The sequence below is a fragment of the Grampus griseus genome, assembly GCF_964374135.1.
Source record: "Grampus griseus genome assembly, chromosome: 2".
NCBI lineage: Eukaryota > Metazoa > Chordata > Mammalia > Artiodactyla > Delphinidae > Grampus > Grampus griseus.
The window spans coordinates 1,900,446-1,916,022 of NC_139018.1; the positions used below are offsets into that span (position 1 = coordinate 1,900,446).

The 15,577-nt window shown below is 42.3% G+C and overlaps 2 protein-coding genes across 2 annotated transcripts in view; one reads left to right on the top strand and one right to left on the bottom strand.

The window, feature by feature from the left end:
- The window catches only part of PPP1R13B (protein phosphatase 1 regulatory subunit 13B), a 74,443-nt gene that overhangs the window by 44,283 nt on the left and 14,583 nt on the right, over positions 1-15,577 (top strand). Inside the window, exons 4-7 of the mRNA XM_082647213.1 lie at positions 646-722; positions 11,564-11,665; positions 13,846-14,020; positions 14,818-15,014. Coding sequence (XP_082503339.1) covers positions 646-722; positions 11,564-11,665; positions 13,846-14,020; positions 14,818-15,014 — 551 coding nt within the window. The remainder of the gene's footprint in view (positions 1-645; positions 723-11,563; positions 11,666-13,845; positions 14,021-14,817; positions 15,015-15,577) is intronic.
- On the bottom strand, positions 9,101-9,357 carry LOC309817945 (small ribosomal subunit protein eS27-like; the record flags this gene model as incomplete). Its single annotated transcript, XM_082647212.1, has 1 exon — positions 9,101-9,357. The coding sequence occupies one exon, from the start codon at positions 9,355-9,357 to the stop codon at positions 9,202-9,204; it is 156 nt and encodes a 51-aa protein (XP_082503338.1). The 3' UTR covers positions 9,101-9,201.

A 15,577-nucleotide genomic window follows, 5' to 3' on the forward strand; every position in this document is an offset into this window, starting at 1 on the left:
ATCTTTGGGTTCCTGTTGTGTATGATGACATGGAATTTCATCTCTATTTTCTTTAGGAATTCTTCAAATATTGTTCCTTTTAAAAGAAGGCTTAATAAGCTTTGGTATCTAAGTTTGTGAATGGCATTGATCACACACGTATTTGTGCTAATTCAGTTCAACGACAAGAGTTTTGCTATTTTGTAAAACAGATTGTAAGATTCCCATATTATTTTGTGATCCTGAACAAGATAACATGGCATTGGAATATGAATCTCTTGGAAATGAGAAAGAACTTTAGAATAAAATTGATGAGGTCAAGAAAAAGAGAAATAAAAGTAAAAGTTAATTCTAAAAAATACACACACACACACACACACACACACAAACGTAAAATTTACCATCTTGACCATTTTCTAAGTGTTAGAAACTTTTTGATATAAAGCAATTTCAAAATTCTGAAATAGAATATTAGAAAAAATTTTCATTTAAACAACTTTATGTATACAGGTTGATTATAAGACATTTTTTCAACTGTACTAATTTTTGAGTTGTCCAGCCTGGTATTTTATGCTTGTGTTCAATAAATATTTGAATAAGTGAAGAAATGATAAAATATCGCTTTTCTAGTATGTCTTTTAGTAAGTTTGGCCTTCATTTCTCTAGGTGGCCATCAGACCCAAGAGCAAAGAACTCAGAGAAATGTAATAAATGTACCTGGAGAAAAACGCACTGAAAATGGGGTAAGTAATAGTGAATTAAATTGAAAATTTTTAATTGCTTTTTATAGGTACTAATGAATTGGGGTTATAATTTATTTTTAAAGAATTAATTTTGGGGTAGTGCTAACCGAAAACAATAAAACAGCCAATTATTTTACCAGCAAAACAAGTTTATTTGGGAACAGTGAAGAATTGCAATTCAGGACCCGCAGCTCTGGACAACCACATCCCAGTCCTCTAAAGCAAAAGGAAACTCTTTTTTAGAGGAGAAGGGGAAGTTGGGAGGGGCCGCTGTCAACAAAAAGTCTGTTGGAGGAACCTGGGAGTTTGAAGTATGGTGGCTTTACATTGGCTGAATTGTTGTCAGGCAAAGAGGAGATTGTTCTTCCTGCTGCTGGTGGCAGTAGAATGGTGTTACTTCCTCTGGGGATGCACAGTACATCTCTTCCTGTTGGGATCTGCACCAGTGTCTAGTGGTATGTGTGTGAGAGCTCCCCATTGTGGCTTCCCAACTCCATTTTCCTGAGGTTGCCCTTTATTTTCACAGAAGTTGTCATTTCTGTTGAATATTTCAAACATTTTTATGAAGTTATAAAGTGGCAGTCACTTGAGTGGTAATGGTTTTATCAGTCCATACCATGGCCCATGCACTGGATGGTCTCAAGCAGAGCAGTGCTCTCCATGCCCGTTACATGTTGCCGCCCACAGCATGTCCTAGAGCAGCAGCTGCATGTGTGCCTCTGTGCTCATGACAATGGCCTGTCTCCAGGAAGCAAATGGTCTAGTCTCTAGACTAAGAGATGGACAGGCAGACTTGCTTTGTATCTTCAGTGTTGATGTCTTGATCCTTCTGTCAGGTCTTAAAAGACAAAGTGGCTGGTGGGTTGAAGTCTTCATAGGTGCCTCCAGGAAAGAGAACTTCCTTTATCATATGGTGTAGAGTTGGAGCATAGGCCTAACATTGATATAGGTGAGGAATTTTGTCTAAGTAGAAGCGTTCTTTTTTTTTCTTCTTTTTTTAATATTTATTTATTTTATCTGGTTGCATCGGGTCTTCGTTGCAGCAGGTGGGCTCCTTTGTGACTTGCAGGCTCCTTTGTTGTGGCACATGGGCTCCTTAGCTGTGGCATGCGTGTGGAATCTAGTTTCCTGACCAGGGATTGAACCTGGCCCCCTGCATTGGGAGCACTGAGTCTTATCCACTGCGCCACCAGGGAAGTCCTAAAGGGTTCTTTTTAAGAAATACATGTTAAAAGAATGAGCAGAAATGAATGAATGAGGGTGAATGAATGAGAGAAGGAAGAATGAGAAATTTTCACCGTGGTCTTTTCTGGAAGTTTTAGTAATAAGTTTTCCAAATAATTTTCAGGCTGGAGAATGTTTCTTTTTCTGGCTCTGCCACTAACTAGGTGTGTAGCCTTGGGCGGGTCACCCCCTGGCATGTGCTTGGCACAGCTATACACTGGAAAAAGCACCGGCCTGGAGTGCGGAGGGCCCACGCTCAGACACGGCTTCAGAACTTTCTAACAAGCTAAGTCTGAGCAAGTTACTTTGCCTCTGTACTTTCCAACTCGCTATTACTGATTGCCGATTTTCTTTCTTTTATTGGCTACCATTGTGACTTTAAATGATATACTTAAGTCTCTATTTCTTTGTATGATAAACTTTAAACCATGTCTCTGGACCTCCCTTCTTGTAAGATGAGAGTATTAGCACCCCCTCCCTTTTCTCCGTCTCCCCTTCCCTCCTGTCCTACCTTCCAGCTTTTTCAGCTGTACTTTTCTTTTCTTTTTTTTTTTTTTTTTGCGGTACGTGGGCCTCTCACTGCTGTGGCCTCTCCCGTTGCGGAGCACAGGCTCCGGACGCGCAGGCCCAGCGGCCATGGCTCACAGGCCCAGCCGCTCCGCGGCATGTGGGATCCTCCCGGACCCGTGTCCCCTGCATTGGTAGGCAGACTCCCAACCACTGCGCCACCAGGGAGGCCCTTTTTTTTTTTTTTTTAATTTATTTATTTTGGGCTGTGTTGGGTCTTTGTTGCTGTGCGCGGGCTTTCTCTAGTTGCAGCAAGTGGGGGCTACTCTTTGTTGCAGTGCGCGGGCTTCTCATTGTGGTGGCTTCTCTTGTTGCGGAGCATGGGCTCTAGGCGTGCAGGCTTCAGTAGTTGTGGCACGTGGGCTCAGTAGTTGTGGCTCGCGGGCTCTAGAGAGCAGGCTCAGTAGTTGTGGTGCACGGGCTTAGTTGCTCCACGGCATGTGGAATCTTTCCAGACCAGGCATCGAACCCATGTCCCCTGCATTGGCAGACGGATTCTTAACCACTGTGCCACCAGGGAAGCCCTCAGCTGTACTTTTATGTTGTCAATGTTGATAATATTTGTGTACTTTTATCTAAGTATAGTTAAGACTTTATACTTTGTTTATACATTGGTTATAAAGTTGAAAACTATTTAATGGTGTTTATTATTTTAGATTTTTCAGATATTAGCCACTGCAGAGCCAAATGGTATACTAGATTATATTTTCTTCTTTTTAGTTCCAATGTACTAATCCTTGTGCCACTTAAGGAGAACTATTCCTAATGTCAAGATTAAGGATTCTCCTTCCTTACCCTTCAATTTCTAAAGATCATTCCACAAATCCTCTTCTTATTCCTGCCTTCTGATATACTTGTCCACTCCAAATCTAGAGCCTTTGTGGGGTTCCGTCAGGCATATGTGCTTCAGAAAGTCATAAGAAATAAAGGCCCAGGCCCCACTGGCAGAACTTTTGATTCAGTAAGTTTGGAATGGGCCTGGAAAACTCCCTATATGACTCTGTTGCCCTGCCAGGTTTGGGAACCTCCAGGTTACATGTACCCACTGTCGGAAGCATTCAGAACTTACCTGTACAACAGAATTTTGAAGATCCTTTTGAGTTCTAAGATTTCCTGACCTGAGCTTTAGGGAAGGTGAAGTAAATACATTGAGTAGGCTTTGTGTATTGAGGCGGGGTATGTGTGTATATGATAAAGGGAAGGGACTCAGGAGGAAAGGATTCCCTTCCAATAATGTAATAAGGTGAGTTTTGATGTTTTGATGTGATGGGTCTGTGATCTTTTCCAGGATGAAGTTGTTTCTTGTTAACATGGAAATGATGTTTACATTTCAAGAGCAACAAAACTGAAACCTGAAACCAAAATTAAAAATGTGTTTGTAGGGCTTCCCTGGTGGCGCAGTGGTTGAGAGTCCACCTGCCAATGCAGGGGACACGGGTTCGTGCCCCGGTCCAGGAAGATCCCACATGCCGTGGAGCAGCTGGGCCCGTGAGCCATGGCCGCTGAGTCTGCGCGTCTGGAGCCTGTGCTCCGCAACGGGAGAGGCCACAGCAGTGAGAGGCCTGCGTACCGCCAAAAAAAAAAAAAAAAAAATGTGTTTGTAGCCTTTACATGAGCTTATAATTAGAGGAAGGTAGAGAGCTAGCGAGGAGGTATAACTCTGGCCTAGAAGCATGACATCTAAAATGTTACTGTGTTTTATGGCACACACACCTGCCTTTTCAGCCTAATAATATATTACCTTTGTGAAGTACTTTATTGTCTACAAAGCACTTTTACATGCATTTTTTTTTTTTTTTTTTTTTTTTTTTTTTTTTTTTTTTGGGTGGTACGCGGGCCTCTCACTGCTGTGGCCTCTCCCGTTGCGGAGCACAGGCTCCGGACGCACAGGCCCAGCGGCCACGGCTCACGGGCCCAGCCACTCCGCGGCATGTGGGATCCTCCTGGACCAGGGCACGAACCCGTGTCCCCTGCACCGGCAGGCGGACTCTCAACCACTTGCGCCACCAGGGAAGCCCTACGTGCATTTTTAAAGTTAATAAGATGTTAAAAATGTCCTTCTCCAAAAATGTTTTTGTGTATATCCTGGATATAGAATGGTGGCACAGTGAACCTTCTGTCTGTGGGCTACAGCAACCAGGAACAGATCCAGCAGCCTGTGGGTTGGAAGAGAAAGACAGGCTGCTGATTTGGTGTGATTCATGCCCATTAGCAGCTGCTGAGGCAGGAGGCTGCGAAAGTTCTGCTCTCCTAAAATTGCAGGTCATGAAGTCAGGTTGTCTAAGAAATAAAGGCCCACGGGCCTCCCTGGTGGTGCAGTGGTTAAGAGTCCGCCTACCTATGCAGGAGACACGGGTTCGAGCCCTGGTCCATGAAGATCCCACATGCCATGGAGCAACTAGGCCCATGCGCCACAACTACTCAGCCCACGTGCCACAACTGATGAAGCCCGTGCACCTAGAACCCGTGCACCGCAATGAAGAGTAGCCCCCACTCGCCACAACTAGAGAAGCCCGCGCACGGCAGCAAAGATCCAACAGAGCCAAAAGTAGATAAATAAATAAATTTATGTATTTAAAAAAAAAAGAAAGGCCCAGATCCCATTGGCGGAACTTTTGATTCAGTAAGTGTGAGGTGGGCCTGGAAGACTCCCCATATGACTGTTGCCCTGCCAGTTTGGGAACCTCCAGGTTATATGCACACACTGTCGTAAGTATTTGGAACTTACTTTTCCAACAGAACTTTGAAGATCTTGTTTAACTTTATGGTATAAAGGCAAATTGATTTATTCTCATTGTGTATGCCTGTATCAGGGGTCCCAAGACCACCCCCGGTGTCGGTGATTTGCTTGGAGGACTCACAGGGCGCAGCATTATGGTTGTGCTCACGGCTGCAACCTCCTCCAGTCAGAGGACACAGAGCAAGAGCAACAGAGGGAAGAGGGGCACGGGGTGACATCTGAGGAAACCAGGCTCCCAAGAGTCCGCTCCCAGTGGAGTCACACAGAATGCACTTAATTCTTCCAACCGCTAATCATGACACGTGTGAAATGTCTGCCGGGGAAGCTCGTCAGAGCCCCGAGCCCTGGGGTTTTATTGGGAGCTGCTCATGTGGGCAGTCTCTGTCTAGCAAGCACCAAAACTCCAGACTCCCAGAAGGAAAGCAAGCATTTTACTTAGGTGTCCTGAAAGTATCTATACTTCTTTGCTGTTTTCTCAGCCAGTCAGGCTAAATCTGAGTCCGTTTCTGCTCTCTTCCTCTACATCCACTAAGTTGCCAAGGCCAGTTGATCCTACCCCCACCCCCCCATATTTTCTTCTAAGAGCTTTATAGTTGTAGCTCTTATATTTAGGTCTGTGGTCCATTTTGAGTTAATTTTTGTGTATGGTATGAAGTAGGGGGGCCAAGTTTATTCTTTTGCATGTAAATATCCAATTACCCCAGCACCATTTGGTGCAAAGACTATCCTTTCCCCATTGAATTGTCTTGGCACCTTTGTCAAATCAATTGACTGTATATGTGTTTGTTTGTTTCTGGAAGCATTTATTATTAATATGGTCACTTAGTCTCCTTGTTTTCCATATGGTACCCAGGACTCAGCTGGGACTGTCATCTCCCAGGCCAGATAACGTTTCAATTGTCTAGAGAATAAACTTCTAGACTTCCGCCAGGGTAAGAGAGAGGCAGTCACCTAGATCATAGAGTTGGGGAGGAGATCTAGGGATTTTAGTGCTTCTTAAATATCTTTCACTCAGTTTGCTTTATTTTAGGTGCCTTACATTTCATCCCCCTTTCCAGAGGTACATAGTTTTGCCAATTCCTGAGCCCTTTGAAGGTTCTGTGATATAACTGGTTTCTTCATCCAGTTTCACCTCTTCTCTCTTGAGGTTTGTCTCAGATCTACTAGGTCAGTTACTTCTCATCCATTCTCTCTCCAGCTTCCAAACATTCTTGTTGTCTCCAGTCCTGTTTTTGTGGTTTTATATTATTTGATGTCAAAAATCCCTTTACTATCATATAGTGGTTTTGAGATTTAATGAAATTAGGATTAAATAATTCTGTGTTTTGAGCAGAAGAACTAAGTGTACATTTCTGTTAATTTCTCCTGTTGGGATTTGTTGAACTTACTGATTCTGAGGATTGGCATCTATCAACATAGCTGGAAAGTTCTCTACTGTTATCTCTACAGGTATATCTTCTTCCACATTCTTTCTTTTTTCTTCTCTGGAACTTTGATTAGACATGTTATATCTTTCATTTTATCCTTAATTACTCTTTTATATTTTCACTTTCTTTGTCTCTTTGTACTGTGTTCTGGATAATGTCTTAAGATACATTTTTCAGTTAATGAATTCTGTCTTTCACTATGTTTATTTGGATGTTAGTACATATAATATGCTTTTAGTGTTACTTGTTATGAAAAGACAAGGCACAGTGTGGGAGAAAATACTTGCAAATACTATACCTAATAAGGAACTATATTCAAAATATAAAAAGAAATCTCAAATCTCATTAAGAAAATAAAACAGTTTTAGAAGAAGCAGGCAGAATATTTGAATAGATGCTTCACTAAAGAAGGTACGTGAATGTCAAGTAAGCACGTGTAAACATGTTCCACATCATTAGTTTTTAGGAAAATACAAATTAAAACCACAGTGAGATACTACCACGCATCCATCAGAATGTCTAAAACTAAAAAGACTGGTGATAGCAAGTGCTGGCAGAGGTGTGGAGAGCCTGCGAGACACACACGGCTGCTGAGAATCTAAGTGGTGTGGTCTGGAACACAGTTGGACAGTTTCTTTAAAACTTGAACATAAATCTGTTATACGATACAGCAGTTCTAAGTATTTACACGAGAAAGGAAAGCAGATGTCCATATAAACTTGTACATGAATGTTATAGCAGTTTGATTTGTGGTAGCCAAAAATCTAGAAAAACCCTAATGTCTGTTAACAGGTGAATGGACAAAAAAACTGTTATATCCATACAATGAAATATTCCTGAGCAATAAAAAAGAATGAACCGGCCTTCCCTGGTGGCGCAGTGGTTAAGAATCCGCCTGCCAATGCAGCGGACATGGGTTCAAGCCCTGGTCTGGGAAGATCCCACATGCCGTGGAGCAGCTAAGCCCGTGTGCCACAACTACTGAGCCTGCGCTCTAGAGCCTGCAAGCCACAACAACTGAGCCCATGCACCACAACTACTGAACCTGTGCTCTAGAACCTGTGAGCCACAACTACTGAGCCCATGTGCCACGACTACTGAAGCCCGTGTGCCTAGAGCCCGTGCTCCGCAACAAGAGAAGCTACCGCAATGAGAAGCCCGCGCACTGTAACAAAAGAGTAGCCCTCACTCACTGCAACTAGAGAAAGCCTGCGCACAGCAACAAAGACCCAACAACACAGCCAAAAATAAATAAATAAATAAATTTTTTAAAAAAGAAAAGAATGAACCACTGCTGCATGCTACACCATGGATGGATCTCAAATCATTACGCTGTAAGAAAGAAGCCAGACAAAAGAGTACACACTGTATAGTTCCATTTATATAAAATTCGAGAAAACGTAAACTAATTTCTAGTAAGAGAAAGTAGATCAGCAGTTGCCTGTGGACCTGGGACCTTGGAAGGGGTTGGAGGGAGGTGGGAGGGAGGGATTACAAAGGAGCACAAGGAGGTTTTAAGGGTGATGGGTTTGTCCATTTTCTTCATTGTGGTGATAGTTTCATGGTGTGCATGTTTGTCAGAACGTGTCAAATTGTGCACTTCAGATATGTACAGTTTATTATATGTCAACTACAGTAAAGTGGATTTAAACAGTCATTAAAAATTTTTCAGTTTAGAGGTTTTAATTGGTTCTTTTCCACCTCTTCTTGGTTACTCTTTGGTCATATTTTAAGCTTCTCTTACTTCTTTAAACACACTAAACATAGTCATTTCATATTCTGCAACTAATAATTTCAGTTTCTGCATATGTCGCTTCTACTGGCTTTAAGTCATGGTTTTATGATCTTTGTGTGCTTTGATTTTTGACAATGAGCTTCTCATTTTCCTTGGAACTTGACCTGTGAGGTTTTTGTTTGTTTGTTTTTGCGGTACGCGGGCCTCTCACTGTTGTGGCCTCTCCCGTTGTGGAGCACAGGCTCCGGACGCGCAGGCTCAGCGGCCATGGCTCATGGGCCCAGCCGCTCCGCGGCATGTGGGATCTTCCCAGACCGGGGCACGAACCCGTGTCCCCTGCATCGGCAGGCAGACTCTCAATCGCTGCGCCACCAGGGAAGCCTGACCTGTGAGTATTTTTAAGGTCTGGATGAAGGTGGGATTTTCCCAGGTGGTTTGCATTTGCTTTGGTCAGTAACTGGGCATGCAGATAGACTCACTCTGTGGTCCCCTTTGTGGGTCTTGAAGCTTGCATGAGGGCTGTCAAGTCTTCATAGATTCTTAGCGGGGTCGTCCCCCTCCACTCAGACTGCGATGGAGAGAGGGCAGATTTCTCCTGCTCCCATCTGTGGGTTTGAGGCTGTTTCTCATTCACTGTCACACTGAATCGGGGTCCTGGATGTATATGGGCATCTCCTATTGGACTCTCCACCCTGGGTTGGTCTCGTCTTTCTCTCTCTTTTTTTTTTTTAAATCTGAAATGTGTTTATTGGGATGGTTTCCTGTTCTTCTTGATTCAGGGTGCTTTTAGTGCTGCTTCTGTCTGGAGGAGCATCCTTCTGTAAGCCTTGCTCTTCCTCTTGTAGGCTGGCAGAGGACAGTAGAGCAGCCGCCACACAAAACTACTGTCTGTGCATGGCTAGAGACGGTGATTTTATAGCATCCTGGGCATTTCACATCCATGAATTAGGAACTGGGGCTCTGCACCAGGCGCTTCTTCTTGTGTTCCTCTTCTCTCCTGGAAAGGGATGAAGGAGATCCATTCCGAGAGGCGTGTTCTCTTGGGGAGGTCATCACTACCGGAAAACCATATTTCTCTCTTAGTGCCAGGCTTCAGCAGCTCCAGAGGGCAAGTCTCCAGGTTGGCATAAGGTGGCTTTGATATTTCCTCAATGCCCAGAGCTTCTGCTGTCTCTTTATTTTGGCCCCTGTAGCTTCCTTCTTGCTGTGTCAGCTCAGTGATGCTTTTAAAAATAGGTTTTTATGTTTTTTTATTTTTTTGTGTGGTATGCGGGCCTCTCACTGTTGTGGCCTCTCCCGTTGCGGAGCACAGGCTCCAGACGCGCAGGCTCAGTGGCCATGGCTTACGGGCCCAGCCGCTCTGTGGCATGTGGGATCTTCCCGGACCGGGGCATGAACCCGTGTCCCCTGCATCGGCAGGCAGACTGTCAACCACTGCGCCACCAGGGAAGCCCGGTTTTTATGTTTTATCTTGCCTTTTAATTGTTGCTATCAGGAGAGTAGCTCAGCGTGTTTTGTGGACCACATTCTGAGAGATGGAGCAGTTACCATAATGCTCAGCTTGTAGCACTCATGCGGGGTGTAGTTGGTTTCTCTTATTGGTGTTCATGCTCTTTGATAGCCCTGTTCTCCTGTTGATCTTTCTAGCCCCAACTGCGCCTAGCCACTTGCCTTGGGTATAAATGTGGTTAAACCACACTGAATTGGTATCAGTGAATTTTAATCATATGAGTGATTCACATATAGGATAAAATAGCATATTGTAGTAGTATTGCAGGGGGTGGGAGCCAGTATATGCTTTAGATATCTGATTGACTCTTATTAATTTGTAAGACTTAGTAATTTTTGGAGTATGAAATACACCAGTCCCAGAGCACAATGAGATGTTAGGTTCAATTTTACAGAATATTTTATGTGATAAAAATAAACCTACATGCTTATAGTGTACCTTGATATCATTATCACCTACTTTTTTGTTTGCTAAATAAGCAAGTAAAAATACTCTCCAAACCTGAAAGTTTATAACCTTGGAAAGAGGTAGGAAAAAAGAGGAATGATTTAATGTTCTAGAATATCTTATGAGTATAAACAGATTTATCCTAATTATTTTGTCAGTTTTGTTTTAGAGATGTTTGTCATCTTTGAAGTGGCATTGTTCTTGAGAATCCAGTTATACTTTAAAAAACTAGTTATAATTTTAAACCAATATCTTGTGATGATTAAATCACAAGATGGGATACTGGCTGTTAGGTCTAATTCTTCTTTATTTCTTACTTTTTAAATTGAGAAATAAATGTACAGAAGAATGTGTAAAACATGTATGGTTTAAAGAATTACTTAGCAGACGCTCAGGTAACTACCACCCAGGCTTGGAGGTCCTCTTTTATTCTTTTTAAAGCAATTCTATCCAATTTATTTATTTATTTATTATTACAGTAAGTTGATTTACAATGCTGTGTTAGTTTCAGGTGTTCAGCAAAGTAATTCAGTTATACACACACATATATATTCTTTTTCATATTCTTTTCCATCACAGGTTATTATAAGATATTGAGACTTCCCTGGCGGTCCATTGGTTAAGACTCGGTTCTTTCACTGCCGAGGGCCCAGGTTCAATCCCTGGTCGGGGAACCAAGATCCCACAAGCTGCACGGCACGGCCAAAAAAAAGATGTTGAATGTAGTTCCCTGTATCCAATTTATTTATTTATTTGCGGTACACGGGCCTCTCACTGCTGTGGCCTCTCCCGTTGCGGAGCACAGGCTCCGGACGCGCAGGCTCAGCAGCCATGGCTCACGGGCCCAGCCGCTCCGCGGCATGTGGGATCTTCCCGGACCGGGGCACGAACCCGCGTCCCCTGCATCGGCAGGCGGACTCCCAACCACTGTGCCACCAGGGAAGCCCTACACATTTATTTTTTACGTTGTTTATCCTTAAACATTTGACATCCCAGTTTACTCAAATAAATTTAATAGAAGCAGTCAACAATTAGGAGGAAAAGTTCTTATGAGAAAGTAAACTTATTTATCTTCTCTTAGCTTCTAGGGGACCTATTTAAAAATCTTGATGTGTGTGCATTTTGACACTAGAGAAAATGATTATGCAGATAAACATACATTCCAGTCTGAGTTTGTTTTGTTCCCTGCAGATTGGAAATCCACGTGTCGAACTTACCCTCTCAGAACTCCAAGATATGGCAGCTAGGCAACAACAGCAAATTGAAAACCAGCAGCAAATGTTGGTTGCCAAGGTAAGTTATTAAAGCAGCGGTGGGGAAATGTTCAACAAGTGTGTCCTTCGGCATTACTTTAGATTACCTGGCTAACCCCTGCAAGTAGGACCATGCCGCCACAGTGTTAAACACAATATCTTAATTATCTCTTCTGTAATCATAAATGCATACTGTAGCTTCTTGAAGTTGGGAAAGTATCAGAACAAGAGCATCTGACCCTTGACTTGCACACACAACCCCCCGGGACAGGAAACAGTTGGCCTTACCCAATTGTAGATAAAATTTGGAAAGAAAGGATGCTTTCCATTGTCCCCTCCTTTTCCCTCTGGATGTGTTCTCGGCTGATGTAGTTGGCATTAGTGTTCTAGAGGAAGCCAATGACCTGTGATAAGACACTGGCCGTGGGCCCCCAAGACAGTGGCTTCCCTTTATCCCACCCTACAAGGAATTTGTTTGGTTTATTTTGGTGCACGGCATCATCAGCACTCATTATTTACACTGAGTACTGGATTTGTTGTTGAAACTCTGTCGTAGCATTTGAAACTGTTGCCGACCCGCAGTGAGCCCAAACAGACCAAAACAGAAATGTTGGAGTTTGGAAAAGAGAAAGGTTTATTGCAGGGCCAAGTGAGGAAAACGGGTGGCTCATGCTCAAAAAATTTGAATTCCTTGGTGGTTCTCAGGGAAGCATTTTTATAGGCAAAATTTAGGGGAGGGCTGCAGGGTGTGTGGCTTTCTTCTGATTCGTTGGTGGTGAGGGAACAGGCTGGTGTTCCGGAGTCTGTGCTCAGCGTGGAGTTAGCATCCTCCACCTGGGTGGGGGCCTTAGTTCCTGCAGAAGAGCTCAAGGGTATATCGTTCTGTGTGTCCCTGGAGGAGGAGCCAGGACCCTGTTGTTTCCTGACTGTTCCTCCTTTGTTCCTGCATTCTCTTACTTCCCTGGTTAGTAACTGAATCTGCCTTTTTGGGCTCAGGGAAGGCATAGGAGTCTGAAGCCTTTTCCCTACAAACCAGAAATGGGGGCGCAGAAAAGGCTTTTGTACCTGGGACGGCCCCACAGGATCCTGCTTGCTTTCAAAACTTTTCTAAATAATGGTTTAGTCTTGGACTAAAACATCAGACCTATCACCCATGCCTGCTGAAAATGATTTCATGTTCTAATGATCGTAAATGTTCTGAAACTGCTGTAGAGAGAACATGTTAACGCCACTACCTAGGTTTTTCATGCTTGCTCTGTAGAGAGATTTTCTTAAGAACCAAATGTCCAGTTCAATTTTTTATCATTTATTGAATGACCATGTGATTCTGTACACTTTTATGTAAATAATAGTTTAAGTTGGACTTGTTTTTAAAAGTTGTCTTACAAAGTTTATTGGATTTACAAGAATAAAGAACAATTAAAAGTAATTGGAAAGTATTTTCATTCCATTTCTAAGATGAAATGTACGTGGTATTATGTCATTATAAAATTTTCTAATTCTACTTTTTATTTTCTTTCCAAATATTGATCCAAGAGTATTGCTATTTTAAAAAAACCTTAGATATTTTCAGCAGTGTAATTCACAAGTTAATGCTGATCTTTCCATATTGAAGCACATATTCCCTTCCCTTAGTGTGCAGTGTGTAACGCCTACACAGTCACACTTAAGCCTCTTCTTAAGTATGTTTTATGCATACAGATGGGACCATGAATAATATTGACTGTTACCCTTAAGGTGTGCTTTCACATGAGTAGGGAAAAAAACTATTGAAGAGTATCGCATATATTTTTACTGTAGGACTGTCCTGTTCTTGTCTGACTATAAAATGTTTGATTACTTTTGAAGGAACTAATCCTAAAGAAAACAAACCCTTCCTCAAAAGTTCCTGTCACTTAGCAGATTAGAGGTTCATCTCCTTACTGCTCACCTTATCTCTTTTCAGTATAAAATTCTCTGCTACTCAGTGCTCATTTCCTTTAGGAGGTTAATATAAGGGACCCTTGAAAGCCGCTTTGTAGCAGCAGGAAACCTGGTACTGGCGGCAGGAAGCTTAGGCTGCTGGGGCTTCACACACAGGATGGAGGTGAAAGCGTGGCTGGCATTTCTGTAACATTCATTAAGATAGGAGATACTGAGGGATCCACTTAAATTTTTTTAGTGTACAAAAGTTACTGTATGTTTCAGTTTTCAAAGTTAGCTATTTTCCTCTCTCAATAGGAACAGCGTTTACATTTTCTAAAGCAACAGGAGCGCCGTCAGCAGCAGTCTATTTCTGAAAATGAAAAGCTTCAGAAATTGAAAGAAAGAGTTGAAGCCCAGGAAAATAAACTGAAGAAGATCCGTGCCATGAGAGGACAAGTAGACTACAGCAAAATCATGAATGGCAATCTGTGTACGTGCCGCGGCCCACTGGCACCCTGACACTCAGCAGGCGTAGATGACGTGAGACAGAGGCCAGCTTCCAGATGCTCTCAGTCACAAGCTGATGTCAGATCTTGCTGTAGAAAAGCACTAAAGCTTTACTCTGTCATCTGCATCTAACTGGATGGATTGGTTAGATTAAGAGATTTTAGAAAATCTTCTGCAGCTTTAGCAATGTAGTAGAGAGATCCTTTTGTTACCTTGGTTGTAGCCACCCTTTGGACTGGGGCTAGGGTACTCTTAAGACTCAACTCATCATGAGGGTCTGTTTTAATTGAACAGCATAAATTTTATCTGTGTATTAAGATAAAGCATACAAATGCTCACTTTTTATTTGTGTGCGTGGATTGTTACTTCATCAGTCAGTTCTGTCAGTACCTACTTTATGTTACAGAATAAGCAAGATAGATTTGGATGGTCCTGCCCTCACAGAGCCTTGGTCTCTTTGGTGCCTTGAGATTCCTAAGTGGCTTGACCAAGATAGCTTTTGGACAGATTGCCCTGATTTAAAAATATTCAATAATTAGTGCAAATTAATTGTTTGTCATATGAGCGGTCACATTATGTGTTCCAAAGGCTTGTTGAAGTGTGTTTTGGATTATGGATATTACAACTTTCTCTCCAAGGTCTGGCACTAGATGATGCTAAAGTTGAGTTAAATGGATAGAAATGAAGAAATCACAAAATAAAAATAGCAAAATACTATGAAAAAAAAGAATATCAACTAAATTATGTTTTTTTTTTCCCCTAATTGGTGGGAAATTATAGCTGCCGAAATAGAAAGGTTCAGTGCCATGTTCCAGGAAAAGAAGCAAGAAGTACAGACTGCAATTTTAAGAGTTGATCAGCTCAGTCAGCAATTGGAAGATTTAAAGAAGGGAAAACTGAATGGGTTCCAGTCTTACAATGGCAAGCTGACAGGACCAGCAGCAGTGGAGCTGAAAAGACTGTACCAAGAGCTACAGGTAACTCACCTGGGTCCGAGGAATGATTCTATTAAAACTTCCTTATCTTTTGAGTTTTCTTTCAGTGTGGAAACCTCAGGAACTGGAAACAAATTAATGGATTCTAATTTAATAGTAGGCACAAAATGTATTCAGTACAAAATAATTTTTTAAACAGCTTTGAGACATAATTCACATAGCATACGATTCACCCATTTAAAGCATACAATTAAGTGGTTTTCAGTGTCTTCACAGAGTTCTGTATACGCCACCACAGTTGATTTTAGAATATCTTCATCACCCCCAAAAGACACCTTTTAGCCATCACCCCACAACCCCCTATCCCTCTAGCCCTAAGCAACCATGACTCTACTTTCCATCGCTATGGATTTGCCTATTCCAGAAATTTCATATGAATGGAATCATGCAGTTGTAGTTCTTTGTGACTTGCTTCTTTCACTTAGCATGTTTTCGGTACAGAAATTTCAGTATGAATTTAATTGGCAATATGATGAACTGGTAAAGAATTAAGCTTTAGATAATACTTAAGGCCTCTGTGTAAACTGTGTTTTGACAAGATAGAT